Below are 21,684 nucleotides of genomic sequence, written 5' to 3'. Positions count from 1 at the left end.
TCTTCTATTCTCCCTCTGCTAGCTATCGCTGCCCCAGATGCTGGAGCCAAGATCTAGGTCAGGAATTCAAGGTTGCCCTAAGGAAGGAAAAGCACATTCAAAAGATGTTCTAGGCTACCCCTGGAATGGGACCACACAATGGCTGCCTACTTATAATCTGCTCTGGTTCCTGATTCCAAGTCAAACAAGGAAAGGGGCAGTATGCCCAATCAATTTGGAGTGAGAAAGGAAAGAACAAACTCGTGAGCACCACGGACTGGTTCTACCCCAAAGCAAACATGAACAGGAGCAAACACAGGAGGAAGCCCCTGGCCACTGACAGGTAAACCCTGGGGAGAGCCACAGTAACTCAGAGCAAGTATTCTGTGAGCATCCAGTCCAACTTGATGTCTTCTGAGGCTCTTCTGAAAAGAAGAAATGAGTTCTCTACTGTGCATAATAAGGATGTAAGAAAGTCTGGCCTCATAAGCACCAAAAAGTCCCTCTCCAGGGCACACACACCTTTCTAAGAGAAAGGCGCTGGATTCTGCACAGAATCTATTATTCTATGACAGGTGGTGGAGAGAGAGAGAGAAGACAGGCTAGACTTAGCTTCAGGACATGAAGAGAAGACGTCCCAGGTCTGATATTCAGTGGTAAGATGTGGCTGCTCTATCAGGCGAGTTGCACACAAAAAAAGGCTTTCATTTGAAGGAGTTTGTGTCTTCCTAAACCTTTGCTTTCTGCGGGGACCTCACAGGGAGAGAGAGCACTGGGGAGTGTATTAACCCCAAGCTGACAGGACAGAGTCAGCGAGTGTCACTCCCAGCCACAACCAATCTGTTAAAACGACTCAAAATGAACCCCGCCTGGCAAGAATCAAGAAAACGAGGGAAGACAGTACTGCTAAACCAGGGGTCTACCCGGCAAGGCTAACTTCTGCCTCCGACCATCGCGCACCCGCTGCAAAATTGCTCCCTGCGACCCGGATTACCCAACTGATCTCACCGGATCTGGCGACTGGATTTTGAAAGGGGCCACTTAGAAACGTGAGCCTCCGGCCTCCGGCGCGCGCCCCGTCGCAGGCCGCTCTCCCGACGTCCTCCCGGGAGCCGCCACCAGCACCCCACGCGCGCCCCGCGCCCTCCCACCCGGCCCGGCCCCGGCCTCGGCCTGGCCCGCCCTCCTCGGCTCTCCAGCGCCGAGTCTGCATCCTCCCTGCCCCGCGCCTGGTCCGCCGGGTACCGCGCTGCGAGGCCGCGAGGTCGCCCGGACGCGCGAACAAACCGGACTGGGCGCGGGGACGCAGGGGCGCGGGCGGGACGAGGCGCCACCGCCGGGGTCCCCAGGACGCCCTGTCACGCCTCCCGCGCCGGTTCCCCGCGGGCGGGTCGCAAAGCTCGCCTCTCCCGTGATCAGCGCCCTCCTCTTTGCCCGAGAGACACACGGCCACCCCGGCACTACCTCCCGGGCAGGGCCCAGCGCGTGCCGGCCCCGCGCCCTCACCCCCGGGGCCACCGCGTCCCCAGGGTGTCCCTACCAGGCCACCCCCGGAGACAATGGCTCACCCATCGCCCGGCCGGCCGCGCTCCATTTCAGCCATCACCGCCCTCCTCCCCTCCCCGGGCGGCGAGTGCCCCGGCAGCCCCGTTTCACAGAAGTGTAGATCGAGGCCGGGGAGGTGACAGGCGAGAGAAGAAACCCGGCTGCTTATGGAGCCGAGGAGGGACCACGGAGACCAGCCCAGATGAGAGACCGCTTTCCCGGGGCCCGGCCCCGCTGCCCGCGTCCGCTCGGCCTCCGGGGGGCCGGGGGGCCTCCGCCCTCGCCGTCCCTGCCTCCGCCGCCTCCTCGGCCCTCCCGCGAAGGAGACAAAGAGCCGGCGCCCCAACCGGTGGAGCGGTAGCCGCCGGGGCGGGCAACCGGGAGATTTCACCCGGGAAACCAGGGGCGGCGGCGAAGGGAAGGGCGAGCCGGCGGCGCCCGGGCCGATCCGAGGCGCTCGGGGCGGCGCGGGCAGCGGGACCCGTGAGTGTTGGGGCGCAGGGCAGCGGCCTGGGCGGGCGCGCTCGGGCCCGACGGGCGGACGGGCGGGCGAGCAAGCACCGGGCGCGCCGGGGCCCGCGGACCGCGCCTCCGCGGCGGGGGCCGGCGGCGGAGCGCGCGGGCAGCTGCGCGGGTGCACTCACCGGATCGGAAGAAGGCCGCGATGTCGGCCAGGTCCTTGGCCGCCTCCTCGGCCCCCTCGCCGGCGCCACCCCCGCAGCCCGAGCTCGCCGCGCTGGCCGCAGCGGCTGGGCCGGAGGACGCGGCGGGGGCGGCGGCCGCCCCGCCGCCGCCGCTGCTGCTGCTGCCGCTCATGGCTGCGGCGGCGCCCGCGGCCGCGCCCGGCTCGGGCCCCGCGCCCCTAGCGCCGCGCGCCGCCCGCTCCGCGCCGGGCCTGGCGGCGCCGAGCGCCCTGCTGCCCGCGCCCGGCGCGTGGACGCAGAGCCCCGGGGCGGCGGCGGCGGCGGCGGCGGGCGGCGGCGGCGGCGGCTCGGCCCGAGGAGCGCGCCCACATAGACGAGGACTCCGCCCGGGAGCCGCGAGCCGGCCGCGGGGCGGGAGCGCGGAGCCACGGCCTCGGCGGCGCCGGCCGGAGCGCGGGCAGCCACGCGCGCCGCGGCGCCGGACACGCAGTCGCGAGGGCGGCGGGGGGTGGGGGGGAGCCGGCGGGAGCTCCGCGATCACGGGCGCCGGCGGCCGCCGCGAGCCTCCATCTTGATTTCAGATGGGAAAGGAAGGAGGGGGGAGGGGGAAATCACGGCGGAGGGAACCCGGGTGAAAGGAAAAGGGAGAGCAGGGAAAGGAGAGGAAGGGGAAAAAAAAAAAAGAGGGGCTTCGGGAATTTCCGGTGAATATCGTCTGGGGCCGGAGCGAGGGCTCGGCGGTGGGCGGGGCCGTGGTGGGCGGGGCCCGGCGGAGGGGCGGGGCCGCGCAGGAGGGCCGGCGGGCGGCGGCGGGAGCGTGTCAGCGCGGTTCCCTCTCGCGGGCGGCGGCGAAAAGGAGGGAGCGTTCTGAGGCAGCGAGGGCGCGCACCTTTCCAGGCCCGGCCTGGCGCCCCACGTTGGACTCTCGCTCCTGCAGCGCCGCCCCGCCCTCCGATCGCTGGAGCTGTTGACGACTGATCTCGCCGCGGGGCGGGCTGACTCCGGCTCAGGGCCGGGTGTGCGCGAAGACGGGGCGCCACGGTCGTTGTTGAATGGGAAGAGATCGTGAAAACGGGTAGTGTGTTGTACTCCAGCCCCAGAGGGAATAATGGAGCAGGCCTCTGAACTCCCGGGGGCCGTCTGTCTCCTCGTCTGCCACAGGAGCTTCGGGACTCACAGCCCCTCCGCCCCTGCTCCCCCGGAATGTAGAGAAGGGGGAAGGTGATGGTGGCTGAGGAGACCAAAGGAAGTGAGGGGTAGGTGACATCCAGCTCTAAGGAAGATCCATGTCACACTCGCATTTGACAGAATATTCGAGTACAAACTCCTATGTACAAGAGAAGGGAGCAGAAGGTATTGGTATCCAGTGTGCCGGAAACAAGACGAAATAGATAAGATTGATTTAAAAAAAAACCCAAAAACTGGTGGAATACTGATGAAACCAATATACATGAACACTGGAAATGAACAATTAAGAAAATGAATAGTGAATGATGAATACCAGGTTTTTCACTGTGAGGAAGGCTAGAATGATCCGTGTGGTAGGGAATTAGAGTTGGAGACGTCTGTATGAACTCCTGTTTAGCTTAATATAGATGCAGGTGAGTAAGAAAAGATTTGCAGATATGTGTGTATATATACACAGGCTCTTACACGTATGTACATTTCCTTGCTGTCAGCTGAGTGAACTTAGGCATAACACTCCTGTAGCAAGTCGCACATCAGGCACGAAGATCTTTTATTAACACCATTCTTCAGTGAAAGGAACCCGGGTTCCTCAGGGGGATTGGCTGACTCTGGGACTAGAACAGGAAACATACAAGAGAATCTAGAGCATCTTGTGGTGCCAGACGATAAGGAAGTGCTAAGAAAAAGTTTGTACTGAATTAATCAACATCAAGAACAATGATGAGGGTCTCTCAAAGGGACACAGAAGCCCGTTGAAAGAGCTCCCGGTGATCAAAGCTGTAACAATTTGAACACCAAAATAAAGCAATGTTCTATTATACCCATAGTATAAAATAAATATCCGTGAGTGCATACCGATATAATGCAATGATTGAATGAGTAAATGATTAGGAGAGAAGAGACAAATGTCCTTCTCAGAAGAATTCAAAATTAATACTTAGATACTCTGCCCTCAATGAGATGGAATAGTCCCTAACTGTGGTCTGCACTTTCAACTTCCAGAAGAGTAACTTTATAATGAAGAAAACTGACAAACATTACTTCACAAGATTACCAGCGGTGATAAATCATGTGGATGGCATATACCCTTGATATGATGTAATGAAAATGCCACTGTAGCACTATTGTCTTCCTCCCAGAAACAGTCTAATCATGAGAAAAATAACAGACAAATCCCAGTTAATGACCATTCTACAAATGACCTGACCAATACTTACCTAAACTGTTAAGGTCAACAAAAGTAAGGAAAATCTGAAAACTGTCACAACCAAGAAGAGCCCTGGAACCAAGAAAGCACATTAGGTAAAAACTAAGAAAATATGAATAACATATGGACTTCAGTTAATAATAATGTACCAGTACTGATTCATTAATTGTGAGTAATATGGGAAAATTGGATTGAGCTATAAGGGAACTCTGTACTATATTCACAACTTGTCTTGTTATTTTAGAATCTAAATCTATTCTAAAATAGAAGCTTATTTTTTTAAAAAAATTTAAATTATATGTAGAATATCAAAAAGAAAAAAATTCAGTTGGTCTAAATTTAACAGGCTATCAGCTCAGGTGTGCTGACAATGTTTCTTTTTCTTATTTTTCAGTTGGGTAATTTCTGTCACTGGAAAAGACTCTGATGCTGGGAAAGGTTGGGGGCGGGAGGAGAAGGGGACGGCAGAGAATGAGATGGCTGGATGGCATCACCGACTCTGTGGACATGAGTTTGAGTGAACTCCGGGAGTTGGTGATGGACAGGGAGGCCTGGCGTGCTGTGATTCATGGGGTCGCAGAGAGTCGGACACGACTGAGCAACTGAGCTGAACTGAACTCAATTTCTGTCTCCAGCTCCCATTTCTCCTCATGGCTTAATCCTAGTTCGGAAAAAATAATCGCCAGGAATTTTCTTTGCCAACTGAGTACATTCCCCTTCCTGCCTTCTCCCTAACGTTGAAGCCAAACTCCCAGAGGCATTGGTGATATAACATGAGGTGGGGATGGGGAGATTGCACCTGGTCCTTGATTTTCAACCTAGACGGCATATTAAAAAGCAGAAACATTACTTTGCCAACAAAGGTCCATCTAGTCAAAGCTATGGTTTTTCCAGTAGTCATGTGTGGATGTGAGAGGTGAACAATAAAGAAAGCTGAGCGCCGAAGAATTGATGCTTTTAAATTGTGGTGCTGGAGAAGACTCTTGAGAACAAGGAAATCAAACCAGTCCATCCTAAAGGAAATCAGTCCTGAATATTCACTGGAAGGACTGATGTTGAAGCTGAAACACCAATACTTTGACCACTTGATGCGAAGAACTGACTCATTGGAAAAGACCCCGATGCTGGGAAAGATTGAAGGCAGGAGAAGAAGAGGACAACAGGGGATGGGATGATTGGATGGCAACACTGACTCAATGAACATGAGTTTGAGTAAGCTCCAGGAGTTGGTAATGGACAGGGAAGCCTAGCGTGCTGCAGTCCATGGGGTCACAGAGAGTCAGACAGGACTGAGTGACTGAACTGAACTTGGTCATCATGAGCTCATTCTGGCACTGAGGCTCATGTGTGTCCCGTTTGTGTCTGCCCACTTGACGATCCTACTTGGACTGAAGTCATTGCCATGACTTTGCTGCTTTCTGCTGTTCTATCCTGCTCACCAACACACTGGGGCCCCTGGTGGTCTGCTGGCAGTCAGCACCCCTCCTGAGCTACTCCCCAAGCACTCAAGAAGACATTCAACTGTTCCCTGGGATGCTCAGTCCCACCCCACAAAGTGAGGCCCTGTGCTCTCTGCTCCCAGACCCCCAAAGCCTACCTGGGCACAGATTTCCTCTTTCAGAGACTCACATGGGGGTCTAAAGTGATCCATTTCCTCTCCACCCAAATTGCAGAATTGTAATTTCCTCTGCAGGAAGTAAACTTCATTCCAGGTTCATCATACTTCCTTCCAAATCTTTTATTTCAGCACAACCTTTGTATTCCCAGGAAATGCTGTTTTTAATTTAGAAAACCCCATTCCCTTCCATTCTTCCCTCTGCCATAGGTTCCAGAAGTTTCTCTTGAAATTCAGAAGCTAGTACTAACTTCTTTCTTTCACTCTGCATACTTCCCCTACCACCCTGCCTGTGGGTGGTGAATATAGATGCCCCCCTGTGCCGCCTGGTGGAGAAAAGTCATGAATTTGAAAACATCAAAACTGCTGGGGGGCAGGGAGCAAGACTGGATGTCAGGCAGCCACAGAAAGATGGTGGTCCTTGAAAAGCGCCAGTTGGAAGAGGCTAACTCCTGAAAGATCAAACCAGTCAGTCCTAAAGGAAATCAATCCTGAATATTCATTTGAAGGACTGATGCTTAAGCTGAAGCTCCAGTACTTTGGCCACCTGATGCAAAGAGCCAACTCATTATAAAAGACCCTGATGCTGGAAAGATTGAAGGCAGGAGGAAAAGGGGATGACAGGGGACAGGATGGTTGAATGGCATCACCAACTCAATGGACATGAGTTTGAGCAAGCTCCGGAAGACAATGAAAGACAGGGAAGCCTGATGTGCTGCAGTCCATGGTCTCGAAAAGAGTCAGACATGGCTAAGCAACTGAACAACAACAACTCCTGCTGGAAGTTTCTGGGTGGAGGCAAGTTCTGGATGTTGGGAGTTGGCCTGAAAGGGACTGTGGACTGCATGTAATGACTGCTAAGGGTGTTGGGACAGGGGTGGAATGACAGGTGTATGTTTGGACGAAAAGAGCTCTCTAGTGTTGAGACCCACATATTGACCAGTCCTTCAATCTCAGGTAGAATCATTTCCAAGAAAGCTCAACAGGAGACTCGTGTCTGAGTGTGGGATGAGCAGGAAGGCTCACCCAGATTGCAATATGAGAAAGAGGCTGCACACGGGGTTTTTTTCCCTTCTGCCGTCTGAGCGTGTGTAGGGGGATCTAAACAGGGTTTCATGACAGCTGCTGTTGATCCTACCCCACTTTCAAAATTCAGCTCGAATTTCATCCCAGTTGAAGCTGCTGCATCAACTCGAAGTGACCTCTCCCTCCTCTGTATTCTGGAACACCAGTCGTTCTGGCATTTGATTGTAAACTCCATTATATTATTTGCAGCCTTTGTGTTTAATGTCTTGCCTACCAGGTGAGGAGATCCCTTGCAATCAGTTCAGAAGTGTCAACCTGTGTGCCTAGATCTATACCAGTCGTGAAACCATGAGGCAAAAGAAATAGAGAAAGCCAGTTGGAGGGGACAGTTGTGTAGTCAGTATCCTTTTGCTCCTCTGTCAGAGCCCATGCCTGGTTAACACTCCATTTCCCATCTCTGAGAGCCATGTGACAGAGAGCTGGCTGATGAGTGGAAAGAACTGGGCAGGGCTCACAAGAAAGAGTTCAGACATAGCAAGTGCGTGCATTTGACCCTTTGCCCTTTGTCCTCCTCGGAACACAGACAAAATGCTGGAGCTGAAGAGTCCATTGTGTGACTATGAGAAGGTAAACATGAGAACAGAAGCACGTGGTCCAGATGCCCAAGTGAGCTGCCCGTCTCCAGGCTTCTCATTGCATAGAAACATACAAGAAAATCGTGGTGCTGGAGAAAACTCTTGAGAAATCAACTCTGAATATTCATTGGAAGGACTGATGCTGAAGCCGAAGCTCTAATACTTTGGAAAAGCCAACTGATTGAAAAAGACCCAGATGCTGGGAAAGATTGAGGGAAGGAGGAGAAGGGGGCGACAGAGGATGAGATGGTTGGATGGCATCATTGACACAATGGACATGAATTTGATAAAACTCCAGGAGATAGTGAAGGACAGGGAAGCCTGGTGTGTTGTAGTTCATGGGGTTGCAAAGAGTCAGACATGACTTAGCAACTGAACAATAGCAACAATGGAAGTATCTAGGTGATAGCTTGAGACATGGGGCTTGACCTCTGGCCAGAGTTGGAACTCTAAATTTAAGCTGAAGAGGATAAACATACCATGTGACTAATCTACTAAGGAGATGAATGTAGAAAGTGAGTAGGGCATAGGGCTACAGGCTGAGATTTTATGCCATACAGTGGGTAGCACTGGATATGACTTGAAGTGTCCTGAGAGTCCCCAGCTGGTCCTGGGGTGGATTAAAGAGCAGGTAAAGGAAGACTCTTGAGAGTCCCTTGTTCTGCAAGGAGATCCAACCAGTCCATTCTAAAGGAGATCAATCCTGGGTGTTCATTGGAAGGACTGATGCTGAAGCTGAAACTGCAATACTTTGGCCACCTCATGCGAAGAGTTGACTCACTGGAAAAGACTCTGATGCTGGGAAGGGTTGGGGGCAGGAGGAGAAGGGGACGACAGAGAATGAGATGGCTGGATGGCATCACCGACTCTGTGGACATGAGTTTGGGTGAACTCCAGGAGTTGGTGATGGACAGGGAGGCCTGGCGTGCTGTGATTCTTGGGGTCGCGGAGAGTAGGACATGACTGAGCAACTCAACTGAACTGAACTGAACTGAAAGGAAGAAAAGCAGACCCGCAGAGGCCAGGGCATCTAATTCAGTGGTAAAAGAAGCCACCTGCAATGCAGGAGACGTGGGTTCGATTCCTGGCTCAGGAAGATCCCCTGGAGAAGGAAATGGCAACCCACTCAGGTATTCTTGCCTGGGAAATCCCATGGACTTTTCTGTCCATGGAGTCGGAAAAGAGTTGGACACAACTGAGAGACTAAACAACAACACCATGCTAAGTTGGCTCACAAATCACTACAAAAGGACCCCTGGATTTCTTGGATTTCTTGTCTTTGATTTGGGGGTGACCTCCACTAAGCCACTAAAAGGTCCAAGTCAGAGCCCTACTTATTGTGCTCTGAACCTGAATTCACAGGCCTGAGACCCCAGGAATGGCTGATTGGCCTTGAGGTTGAATTTGTACGAGTCTTTTGACCTCCCTCACGCTGATATCCTTTTAGTCATTGATAGCTCTGAACATACAAATTAAGCAGAGACATTCAGGGCGGGATGGAAGAGGGAGTTAAGTGGGATAAGCCTGGGAAAGGAACAAGGGATGGAATTTCAGAGTATCTGAGCTGGACAGGGAGCAAAAAAACCCCATTTTGTGTGTGTGTGTGTGTGTGTAGAAGCACAAATGTGTGCATACATGCTTATGCCTGCCTGCGCTTGGGGTGTGGGGTGATGATGAAGATCTGATGGCAGGGAAACCCAGTAATACAGGAAGAAAAGACAAAGATAGGTTTGGATTTGAAATGAACGCAGAATTGGAAGTTGCAAGTTTTTATTTTTACTGGTATGTTAATGAGAAGAGTGTATAGGAAAAGTGACAATATCTAAAATCTGCTGCCTTGCCTGTCAAATTGATCACTGTTACGGCTCATTGCTTATATTATCTGCCAACTTGCTGACTCTGCCCAGTAACACAAAGAATTCCAAATTGAGCCCTCCAGCCCCAAATAGGCAGAATTTGAAATTCTACCAGGTGGGACATTCGTTCATTCTGCTCCTGGCCAACTTCTGGTCTTCAAGATTTCCCTAATAGATAAATACTCCTGGGAGTGCTAACACCCTTTATCACTTAATGCCTTATAGAGAGGATTAGTGGATTAGCCCAGCGTTGGCAGGAGTAATAAGAGATATGAAAGAAGGAAAAGGGCAATGGACGGCCCTAATAAAAAAGACACCTACAAAAAAACAAACAAGCCCATCTATTTTGCTTTTGCCTAGAGCTGGTCTTACTGCCTCTACGTATAGGCTCTGAAAAAATTCAGGCTCTGGTTCCTGTACAGAGTGGGTGAAGATTTTTATATTTGGGGTCATTGATTGCTCACTGAAAGACACATGGACAAAGGCCCTTAGGCAGTCCTTTGTGTTTGGCCATATGAAGAAGCTACAGGGGACCATAGCGGTTGGGTATGGGGGAAACAGGAGACCCAGTTGGTGGAGCAGAGCAACCTCGTCACGTAAAACCTCACAGGGGCTTTGTAAGGACCCTGCTTTACAGTCAGAATAGCACAGGTGTGGCTTATTGCTGAGAAGATTCGAAGTGATCAAGGAAAGCTGGAGATTGTGTGGACTCATCAGAATATTAGAAAATAAAGCAGAAGTTTGTAAAAAGCTTTGTAAAGGATGGTCATGGAGAGAGTTGCTAGAAACCAGGAGGTTTTATTGTTTGTAGTTTTTTTGAGTATGACCATTCTGACTGGTGTGAGGTGATACCTCATTGTAGTTTTGATTGGCATTTCTCTAATAATGAATGCTTTCCTGATGATTCAGATTGCAAAGATTCTGCCTGCAATCCAGGAGACACAGGTTTAATCCCTGAGTTGGGAAGATCTCCTGGAGAAGGAAATGGCAACCCACTCCAGTATTCTTGCCTAGAGAATCCCATGGACAGAGAAGCCCAGTGGGGTACAGTCCTGTGGTTGCAAAGTCAGACACAACTGAGCAACTAACACACTTGCTAATTAATGATGTTGAGCTTCTTTTCACGTGCCTCTTGGCCATCTGTAAGTGTTCTTTGGAGAAATGTCTAGTGTAACACAAGGATCTCTATTCAGTGCTCTTTGCTAAATGTGTTGCGAATGTTGCGTGCTAAGTTGCTTCAGTCGTGTCTGACTCTTTGCAACCTCAAGGACTGTAGCCAGGGGGTTACAGGCTCCTCTGTCCATGGGTTTCTCTAGGCAAGAATACTGGAGTGTGTTGCCATTACCTTCTCTAGGGGGTCTTCCCAACGAAGGGATCGAATCTGCCTCTTTGATGTCTCCTGTGTTGGCAGGCAGGTTCTTTACCGATAGCACCAGCTGAGAAGCCCACTGAGTCCTCTGTGGTAACCTAAATGGGAAGGAAATCCAAAAAGAAGGGGATATGTGTATGCGTAGAGCTGATTCACTTTGCTGTACAACAGAAACTGACACCACATTATAAAGCAACTACAATAAAAATTTTTGAAAATACATAAATTTTAAAAGGATTAAAAAAAAGAAACCAGTTGCAGGCACCCCCCCCCCTCAAGGGGTTAGAAGGCTCTGGAAGATGCTTGAGGACCGCCAACACCAACTAACAGGACCCGTGCCTGGCAGAGCTCACCAGGAGCACAAAGATACCCAGCTAAGGAGGGAAGGTTGGGTGGTCCTGGGTGAGCTACCTGGTCCTGCTGCCCCCGGAGCATGGAGCCCACACCTGGGAGGGCTTCTTCCCCCACTCACCTGGGGGTCCTGCCCACCCACCTCGGTCTCCTTCCCCCACCCAGCTGCCTGTTCCCGGGGATCTAGAGATGAGACACAAGAAAGCCACTTTTTAAAGAGCACCTTGGGCCTCGTTTTATTTTTTTTTTATTTTTATTTGAGTGTAGTTGGTAAAGACGGAGAAGGCAATGGCAAGCCACTCCAGTACTATTGCCTAGAAAATCCCATGGATGAAGGAGCCTGGTAGGCTGCAGTCTGTGGGGTCACTAAGGGTCGGACACGACTGAGCAACTTCACTTTCACACATTGGAGAAGGAAATGGCAACCCACTCCAGTGTTCTTGCCTGGAGAATCCCAGGGACGGGGGAGCCTGGTAGGCTTCTGTCTATGGGGTCACACAGAGTCGGACACAACTGAAGTGACTTAGCAGCAGCAGCAGTTGGTAAAGAACCCACCTGCCAATGCAGGAGACATAAGAGATTCGGATTTGATCTCTGCTTCAGGAAGATCCCCTGGAGAAGAAAATGACAACCCACTCCAGAATTCTTGCCTGGAGAACCCCCGTGGACAGAGGAGCCTGGCAGGCGACAGTCCATGGGGTTGCAAAGAGTTGGACACGACTGAAGTACTTAGCACATAACTGATTTACAATGTTGTGTTATTTTCAGGCATGCAGCAAAGTGAGTCAGTTATACATATACATGTATTCACTCTTTTTTAAGGAAAAAAAATTCTTTTCAACCTTGGGCCTCTTTTTACTTCTTGTTTCTTTGTCTCTAGCCTGAGAGTCAAGTCAGGGATTACACAAAGCAACAAGGAACCCCAATTCCTGGATTGGCTTTCTTTTCAAAACCAGGACAGTTGACTGTTTTCTTCCAGGGATGCTGGGTAGGTAGCATCACCGAGGGAAAAGAAATCCCAGTGAGAACCAGTTTTTGGCGCTGCCTCTGACACTGACTAGCTCTGTGATGGACAGGGAAGCCTGGCGTGCTGCAGTCCACGGGGTTGCAAAGAGTCGGACACGACTGAGCGACTGAACTGAACTGAGCTGAGTGATCCCAGGTGAGTGAACTAGAGAGATAAACGCTGCCTGCCTGACCCTGACGTTCAGGAACCACCTGCCTCCCCAGGAAGACCCCAGGTGCAGGCACTGCATGTGGCAGCCAGCCCCCATCTGCCCCTCCTCCATCCCCACCCTCTTCCTGGGGGCGGGGGAGGGGGGAGAAAGCACCTGGAGACAAGCCAGACTGAACTGGTTCCTACTTGAACTGGAAAACTTGGAGAAATGAGGCCAGGCGACAGGGCGACCCGGCACCAGGGGAAGCAAATGCAGGGAGTGGGCAGGAGGGAGGCCTGCCAACGCTACTGCCCTGATGAGCTTGTTCACCCTCTACAGCAAACCCTTCTCCTGAGACCAGCTGGAGGGTCTCTAACTTAAGAGCACCCCACTGGAAGAGAATCAGTTGCAGGGGACAGTTCTAGGTCACAGACCCTCACTGAGCAAATGGCTTTGGCTTTGAAACAGGATTGGGGACAGAGCGTAGAGGCCTCCCACATCCTGGGACAAGATCTGTGTGGCCCACCATCGGCCGTTTGGGGACAGCCGATGAAGGATCCCTGTGCTTTCTCCAGGGTGGACCCGGTGTGCCCACAGAAGGTAAGAGAAAGCCTCACACTGAGAGTCACTTAAAGGAGAAGGTGAAGGCGAGAAGGACCTACCGATTGAATTCCCTTCCCCCCAGCCCTGAGCATGCAGTCTGACTTCTGCAGAAACCTCCAGATGGTCAGGCACTCTGATGGTTCACCCAGTTTCAGCATTGATTGAATTCTCAACCTTTCTCTGTTTCTACAAATAGAGTTAAAAATTCCAGATCTACAATGAGATAGAGGCTTCCCTGGTGGCTCAGTGGTAAATAATCTGCCTGCCAGTGTAGGACACACGAGTTTGATCCCTGGCTCAGGAAGATCCCCTGGAGAAGGAAATGGCAATCCACTCCAGTATTCTTGCCTGGGAAATTCTATGGATGGAGGACCCTAGTGGGCTACAGTTCATGGAGTCGCAAAGGAGCTCATAGGGACCCGACTTAACCACTAAAAAACACAGACAAAAAAAAGCAATGAAGATATCTGAGGGTCATTGAAGGGATTAACACCCACCCCTTCCCTACACATCACAGCCCCCCTTCCCATCCTATCTTTGTTGAAGGTACCATCTTCCATCTCTCTCTCTCTCTCTGGTCAAGCACAGAGACCTCAACAGCCCCCAGGCAACGGTAGGACTAGACAGAATGCCACCCAGGTTTGGGGTGGGACAGCCAGATCAGGGAGGAGAGGGGAACTGGCATCATGTCTTTGCACCGTGCTCCACAACAGACACCCGAGGAGCCAGAGGATAATGCTGATGAGGGTCAGAGGAGCAGGGGTGGCACCACTGGATCGTTGCCCACAAGGCTGGAACCCAAAGGCGTGGTTCAGGTGCTTGGTCCCTGTGACTCCAAAACCCCAAAGTTCTGGAAACCAATGTCCTTTGTAACTCATTGGTGGCAAAAGCTGATTTAACACCCTGTGAGGCTGTGGGTGTCCTTTATCTCATTTAGGGTGAATGGTATTTTTGCTGCCGAAATACTAAAAGGATATGATTTTGCAGATGCAGTCCCAGAGCCTCCTGGGGGTATTAAGCATTATACAGTATATGCAGTGTACAGACTGTGTTACCTTTCCATATATGAAAAAAATTTTAATGTACTTCAGAAAGCATCGGAATTCTGAAATCCATCTGGTTCCTAAGGTTTTGGATAGGGAACTGTGGCCATAACGATTGTGTACGAATGGCCCATAAGCACAGGAAGAGATGTTGAACATAATTAGCCATCAGGGAAGTGCAAACCAAACCCCAGTGAGATACCACTTCACACCCACTAGAAGGGCTGTAATCAAAAAGGCAGCCGAAACAAGTTCTGACAAGGATGGAAGGCAACTGGAATCTCATTCCTTGCTGGTGGGAATGTAAAAATGGTGCAGCCACTTTAGAAAACAGTTTGGCAGTTCTTCAAGAAGTTAAACATAGAGTTACCATATGACCCAGCTACTCTCGTTCTAGATATACAGCCAAGAGAGATGAAAACCTGCGTCCACCCAAAAGTCTCTATGCAAGTGTTCATGGCAGCATGATTCGTGATAGCAAAAGACTGGAAACAACCCAACTGTCCATCAATTGATAAATGTAGGAAGAAAATGTATGTCCATGCAATAGAATATTATTTGGCTGTAAAAGGAATGAAATACTGACATATGCTATGACATGGATGCATCTTGAAAGCACTAAGTAAAAGAAGCCAGTGACAAAAGGCCACATATTATGTGATTCCATTTCTAGAAAAATATGCAGACTAGGAAAATCCATGGAGACAGAAAGTAGATGAGTGGTTGCCAGGGGCAGAGGAAGGGAGGAATATGCTAAAAAGTGTTGATTTCTGTACTTTAAATGAGTGAATTGTGCAGTATATGAATTATATCTCAAAAAAGCTGTTTAGGGACTTGCCTCGTGGTCCAGTGGTTAAGACTCAGAGCTTCCAAAGCAGTGGGGCATGGGTTTGATCCCTGTTCAGGGAACTAAGATCCCACATGCTGCATGGCTTGGCCAAATAATAAATCAATAAATAAGTTGTTTAAACAGAAATAAAAATCAAGTCTAATAGATACAGCTGTGGCTAATTCAAAACAAGGCAGCAGAGTGTCAGGGCAGGTGCTATGGACCGAATATATTCCTGGAAGATTCATATGTTGAAATCCTAACCACTTCCCAGGTAGTGCAGTGGTAAAGAACCTACCTATCAATGCAGGAGACATAAGAGACATGGGTTTAATCCCTGGGTCAGGAAGATCCCCTGGAGGAGGGCATGGCAACCCACTCCAATATTCTTGCCGGGAGGATCCCATCAACAGAGGAGCTTGGCGGGCTATAGTCCATAAGGTTGTAAAGAGTCAGACTCTAAGGGACTTAGCAGCAGATGATGGTACTAGTAAGTGATTAGTCCGTGAGGGTGGAGCCCCCATGAATGGAGCTCGTGCTCTTACAAAAGAGGCTCCACAGACGTCCCTTTCCCTCTTCCATATGGCTATGGTGAAAAGACCACCATCTAGGAAAAAGAGCCTCACTAGACACTGAATTTGCGGGCACCATGATTTTGGCCTTCCCATCCTCTGGAAGTGTAATGAATCAGTGCTCATTGTTTATAAGCCACCAGGTTTATGGTATTTTTTGATCGCAGCTCACATGCAGTAAGACAGCCTCTTGGGAATTTCTTAGGCCCTCCCATAAAGGATGAAAGGGTGACATTGGCCAGAAACAAGCTGCTGCTATAGCAGAGACCTTTGAGATGTCCCTCCCAGGGAGTGGAATATGCTAACAACCATGAGATTCGGGGCTCTGACCATGCAGCCCACCATCCTCAACTAAATGGCCTCATGGGGCCAGCTGGGAATATCCTATGGCAGGTGCTATCTTGAGCAGCCACGTGATTAGCACTCTCCCTGCACTAGCCATGGGGGTTCAGTGGTGGTGGGGAGTCTTTCCTAAAGGACGTGTCTATGGCAGTTGCTTCTCTCGAGATGCACAGTTTTATGAAGGGTGTGCAGCTGGCAGTTCATTCACTCTTCATTCAAGTATCAAAGAAATTGAAAAATGTCCGGAGAGAAATGGTACCTAAACCCATGAAAGAACGGACCTTCCTAGAGATTGTGGCATGCGTGTGTGCATGCTAAGTTGCTTTAGTCATGTCCAACTCTTTGCAGCCCTATGGACTGAAGCCCGCCCGGTTCCTCTGTCCATGGATTCTCCAGGCAAGAATACTGGAGTTGGTTGCCGTGCCCTCCTCCAGGGGAAATCTTCCCAACCCAGGGATCAAACCTGCATCTAACCTGCGTTGGCAGTCACGTTCTTTAACACTAGCACCATTGTGGCATTCGAGGCAAACAAGCGGCTCTTGGTATAATTTCTGGATACACTGGTTTAGTTGTGACCCCATAGCTCGACAGGGAGGAAGCCTGTGAAATAAACATGCCACCATCTCTCTCCTCCCACCCTCTACTTGCTGCCCATGCCTCCCATTGACGTCTCCCAACCCGGAGAGAGAGCCAGGGAGCCTATGGATGAGTCAATACCGTCAGCCTCCTGAAGACAGAGAAGAGAAAGAAAGAAGATGCATCTAGTGGGCAGAGAAGGACCTCCAGGGCAATGATAAGCCGGCTCCAGCATGTGAGGTCCTGAATCAGCCCACACTCAGCATCTGTCCAAGCATGACCCTGTGCCCAGAGCTCTAAGTGACAAGACATAGTTGGACGAATAAGACCCACTCACCTGATGAGACAATTATGATAACAAGAGAGGATGTGTGTTCAACTGAGTAAAGTTCCAAAGGAACTCAGAGAAGTAAGAACCTACCCCACTTGGAGTGGGGTGATGAGGAAAGAAGCCCTAGGTCAGAATTTTATTGTTTTCAGTCAAAGGCCAAGACACACAGAACAAAGAATAAATACAATGTGATCTTTTAAAAAAAAGTTATGGAGATATGACTACACAGGTGGAATACAGAGAAACTGGGCTTCCTACCATAGAGTAGGTTGATCTCTGGCCTAGAGATCCGGGACTGTGGGCAGGTCAGGTGTGTCTGGATGACATTTCTTGGCTTTGAACAACTACGGTCTCGTGTTGCAGTATTCTTTACAGCAAGAATCAGCAGCCAGCATCTCACCATGAGAAAGGGGACATTACCTCTGCCTCTTTTCTATTCTGCTCCATGGTTCGAAGATTCTTTCCCAAAGAACAGACTTAAGAAGATACCTTGTGATGGGAATTTGCTGTATGACTCAGGGAACTCCAACAGGGGCTCTGTGACAATCTAGAAGGGTAGGGTGGGGAGAGAGATGGGAGGGAGGTTTGCAAGGGAGGGGACAAGGGTGTACCTATGGCTGATGCTTGTTGATGTATGACAGAAAACCCCAAAATACTGTAAAGCAATGATCCTTCAATTTAAAAAATAAACAATGTAGAAAAGAAAAGATACCTTGCACCTGCATAAGGAAACCCCGTGTGTGTCCTTCCAGCAAGACTCTTCTCTGCTCAGCTTCTCCCAGTTCTTCACTTCCTCGGGGAAGTAAGGAAAGGAACTGTTAATAATACCTGTTGCCTGAAATACCACGTTATCTGGATATTTCCAAAGTGGTGGCACTGGAAACCATTGAAAAGTCATGGTTTTTTATTCATTCATCCCCTTCCATCCCAGTCCCCACCCTGGTGATACCTTCTTGGGTCACTGGTCTTCTTGTCTTCCTATCTTCTCCACTGACTAAATTTGGTGTTCCTGTGTATTTATCTTTCCTGAGATATAACCCAATGACACCAATCATTTAAAATTGGTGTCCCTGTATATTTATCTTTCCTGAGATATAACCCAGTGAGAAGGTGAAGGTGAGACCATATTGAACGACAGAGAAGCAGTAAGTCACACATAACTGCATCTACCCAATCCAGAATCTAAAATCTAGCCTAGATAGAAGATGTCCAGATTATTTTAGCCTGGAGTCCTGTGGAGATAATGAAGACTTAACATGATGTGTTCTGCCTTTACTGGGATTCAGCTGCATTGGATGATGCTGGCCTTATGTTATTTTATTTCCCTTTAATAAATAAAGGCCCGTGTGTTCGCTGTTTTAGGATTTAGTAGTAGCAAAGTTTGTCTCTGCTGCCAGATGGTTGTGCTTCCTTTTAGGAGCTATGCAAAGATGGAACTTGCTGTGTTTCTTTTTATTCCATGGAAGCTGAGATGCTCAGAATTAAGTTATGTGCTTATTTGCATCAGTTTTACAATGATCTACTCCCCTTTGTTATGTGGGAGTAGATCTTATTCTTTTATTGTTATTTTAGAAGTCTTCATTTCTTGATTTCACTTATGTTTCCTCAAGTCCTTTTCTGAAGAAGGTTGGGGATAGATGGGTAGCTGGGTGATTAGTTGGTTGCATGATATATAGATAAATAGATGGATAGACAGATGAACCAGTTGGACAGAATTGTGAATAAGGGAAAGGTAAACTCCAGCCTAGTTTCTCTACCAGATTTCCTTTTATGCCATGGGCTTACTTTCTCTTTCAAGGATCCTATTTTTATCAGACTTTTCATGACAAGCTGTGTAGCACACTAAGAGTCTTGTTCTGGAGTCACAGTCAGGTGCAACTTGCAAACAGCTACTGTATCTGTGTAAATATAAGAAGCTTACCCTCAGTTTCCTCATCTGTAAAATGGGGATGATAGCAATTCCTACATCATTTTCTTGTTCTGAGGTTACAGTAAGGTAGTACATGTTAATTGTTGAATATGAGGCTTTGAACCCCTCCAAGTAATCTTGAGTCCCTGAGTGGTCCTGGCTAGTTAAGCCAGTGAATGTTCCATGTCTATGACAACATAGCATGTCCATGATAACGGGATGGTCATTTGACTCTGTGGGCACTGGAGGGCAGAGAAATCCAGGGAGAGTCACAAAAGAGCAGGAGAGGGAGTGTCTGTCTAAGAGAAGGGCTCTTGTTCCAGTCGACACTCCAGTGTCACCCCAACCATCGCTCCTTGGACCTCAGCCCAGCGGTCTTCCTGGAGCTTATGCTGAACTATGTCACTCCTTCTCAGAAACCTTTGATTCACCCCCTACCCTATAGAATGCTTTTCATACTCCTTGGCCTGACATTCAAAATCCCCCTTGTCATGTCCTAAACCTCAGAATCTCCTGGAACCTCTCTGTTAAGTCCACATTTTGGAGCCTGCTCCAAGAAGAATGTCTGAGGGCATTCAGGGGTCCCACAGTTCCAAGGCCTCATATCCATCCATACCTGGTGTAGGATCCAGGCAGGGAGGTTGTTGAAATGCCAGGACCCAGTCAGGTCAGGACCTCAACCTCTTATGTATATGGAGCTGGTCATGGGGTGGGGTGGTGGGTGCACAGTCTTCCACTAAATCTGTGCTCACCCCAGGGCCTTTGCACATGCTGGTCTGAGGTGAGCACTCCCCCGGCACCAACTCTATACCAACTTTCTGCTCACTCTGTTCAGAATTACTTCCCTTTGTCATCTGATCGGACATTTAAATGCCTATCTTGCCTACTACCTCCTTGAGAGCTGAGACTAGCTCAGGCTGTCTTTGTGTCCTTCACTGGATCTGGTGCATTGCTTCACAGATTTAGTAAATGTACCCAAAACTGCCTGATGAAATAATGAGTTGCAAAATCTAATTTTCGTCATTTATTTTTAAGCAGGAATGTTCAAGCTATTGCCTCCCACGAGATGATTTAAACCTTTTCTCCAATTATGCAACTGAATGTTCTAAGGAGGTTTCCCACATATGCAGGCGCCGAGGAGTTTTAGGATCCTTGGAGGGTATTCCTAGAGCCACGGGAACCACGTCATGGAGCTTGGAGAGCCTGTGTGCAAGCCACATTCCTTTCCTAATGCTCCCCTTGAAAAAGAAAGAAAAGAGCAAAGTACAATCTACCAAACCAGGCTTTTTGGTGGATGGTTTAAACCCAGTTCAAACACTCTGCTTTCCTAAGCATCTCTCTTTTCCTTGCCCCTGATTATGGCTTCCAAACCAACAGCCAAAAATATAGGATGTGGGAAAGCTTGAGTAAGAGAGCAAAGCCAAAATGTCTCCGTCTCTGAAGGGGAAAGGCTGTTTGTTGTTGTCCTGTTGCTCCTATCGTCTTCTCTAGCTCTGTTAAATTTCAGCACTTACCAGGCATTAGCTAAATTGATCAATAGGTTTTTATTGAGCCCTATGCTGTGTTCATGGGGTCGCGGAGATTCGGACACGACTGAGCGACTGAACTGAACTGAACTGATGTTGTGTTAGGTATAGTGCCTCTACTGTTTTCATGCTGTGAATTTTAATTTCTACTTTGGCATTATTTACTTGTTTCACTAAAACATTTGTGCTTATTGGGAAAAAAATTCTGCAAGACTAGTGAGGAGTCACCTTACTTAGGTGAGATTTTATTCTGTGATGGATTCTCCAGGAGCTCTCCAGCATCCGTTTTTCTCACCTTCAAAGGCCCAGAGACTACAATTCCCAGACTTCCTTGCAGTTAGATGGGGCCATGTGACCATATTCTGTCCAATGGGATACATACACCCCTGTTTGCGACCCTCAGTTTTCCATTTCCCATCTACACCTGCCCTTGGTGGCAAAAAGGCCTACATAGTAAAGATACAAGATGGAGCAGAGCCCCCCCCCCAATCTGAAATAGATTTGAGGACTTGAGTGAAATACACTTTTACTTCCTTTAAGCCCCTGAAACTCAAGGGTCTATTTTTAAGCATAACTCTTGACTAATACGTATGGTTTCTTCAACTTAGTGTTGTTTTTGGTCTGTTTGGGTTTTGTCAGTTGGCTTATAATCTTAAAAGGACTGTGTCCTTTTTCTGTTTCATGAATCTGGCTCAGTGAATCATCCTGAGAGGAAGTACTCAATTCTGGGTCAAGAAGATCCCCTGGAGAAAGAAATGGCAACCCACTCCAGTATTCTTGCCTGGAAAATTCCATGGACAAGGAACCTGGCGGGCTATACTCCATGGTGTCGCAAAGAGTTGGACACGACTGAGCCACGTCACATGTATGTATGTATGTATGTATGTATCTAGATACCAATGCTCTTGGCCAACTTTTTGTTGGCTTTCTGTCATCTGACCCCAGGTAGTTTTCTTGCTGTGTACTGGCTCCAAACCTCACAAGACACATTTGAATGGCTCTGTTTCTCATATCTTCCCCTAGGAAGTGTATCAAGACCTTAAGTCAGCTTCTCAAGTCTGGCTTATTTGAAAATGTGCAAATGAATTGAAAAGAAACCCTACAGACACACTAGCCCAACCTCCTGCTGGAGTGGTCTTGTCACAAAACTCCTTGAAAGAGTTGTGCAGTCTCCCCTTCCTCACCTCCTATTCTCCCCCTAGCCTGCTGCAGGGTGACCTTTGTACCCACCACCCCATGGCTCCCTACTGCTTGTCTTAGTTATCGATGTGGCAGATGAACCCCCTTCAGCACCCCACTCCCCACCTTTACTGTCTCCCCATCACACTGACCTTCTTCTGTTCTTGTCCTGTGCATATGTTTCCCTCCCAGTAACTGGAAA

At 49.3% G+C, this 21,684-nt stretch overlaps 1 protein-coding gene and 1 long non-coding RNA gene across 7 annotated transcripts in view; one reads left to right on the top strand and one right to left on the bottom strand.

Annotated features, from left to right (window-relative positions):
* The window catches only part of TRIO (trio Rho guanine nucleotide exchange factor), a 362,249-nt gene extending 359,858 nt beyond the window's left edge, over positions 1 to 2,391 (bottom strand). The window contains exon 1 of one of the 2 annotated variants that reach the window (XM_055422254.2): positions 2,169 to 2,391. In XM_055422254.2, the coding sequence (XP_055278229.2) occupies positions 2,169 to 2,340 (172 nt within the window). In that variant the 5' untranslated portion in view covers positions 2,341 to 2,391. The remainder of the gene's footprint in view (positions 1 to 2,168) is intronic. The other variant, XM_055422251.2, reaches the window with a different exon arrangement.
* LOC129553361 (uncharacterized) lies at positions 711 to 21,163 on the top strand. Of its 5 annotated transcripts, none has more exons than XR_008685433.2 (4): positions 711 to 1,028; positions 12,296 to 12,577; positions 13,041 to 13,172; positions 14,616 to 17,416. It is a non-coding gene; the product is annotated as an uncharacterized LOC129553361 (long non-coding RNA). The 5 variants fall into 5 exon arrangements; XR_016035225.1 differs by lacking the exons at positions 711 to 1,028; positions 14,616 to 17,416 and adding exons at positions 1,885 to 2,007; positions 21,000 to 21,163; XR_016035226.1 differs by lacking the exon at positions 711 to 1,028 and adding an exon at positions 1,885 to 2,007 and having other exon boundaries at positions 16,310 to 17,416.
* The last annotated feature ends 521 nt before the right edge of the window (positions 21,164 to 21,684 follow it).

Source organism: Moschus berezovskii, chromosome 18 (genome assembly GCF_049115385.1).
Source record: "Moschus berezovskii isolate FMDL1 chromosome 18, NW_MosBer_1.0, whole genome shotgun sequence".
NCBI classification, from domain to species: Eukaryota; Metazoa; Chordata; class Mammalia; order Artiodactyla; family Moschidae; genus Moschus; species Moschus berezovskii.
This window is presented reverse-complemented; position numbering and strand designations above follow the sequence as displayed.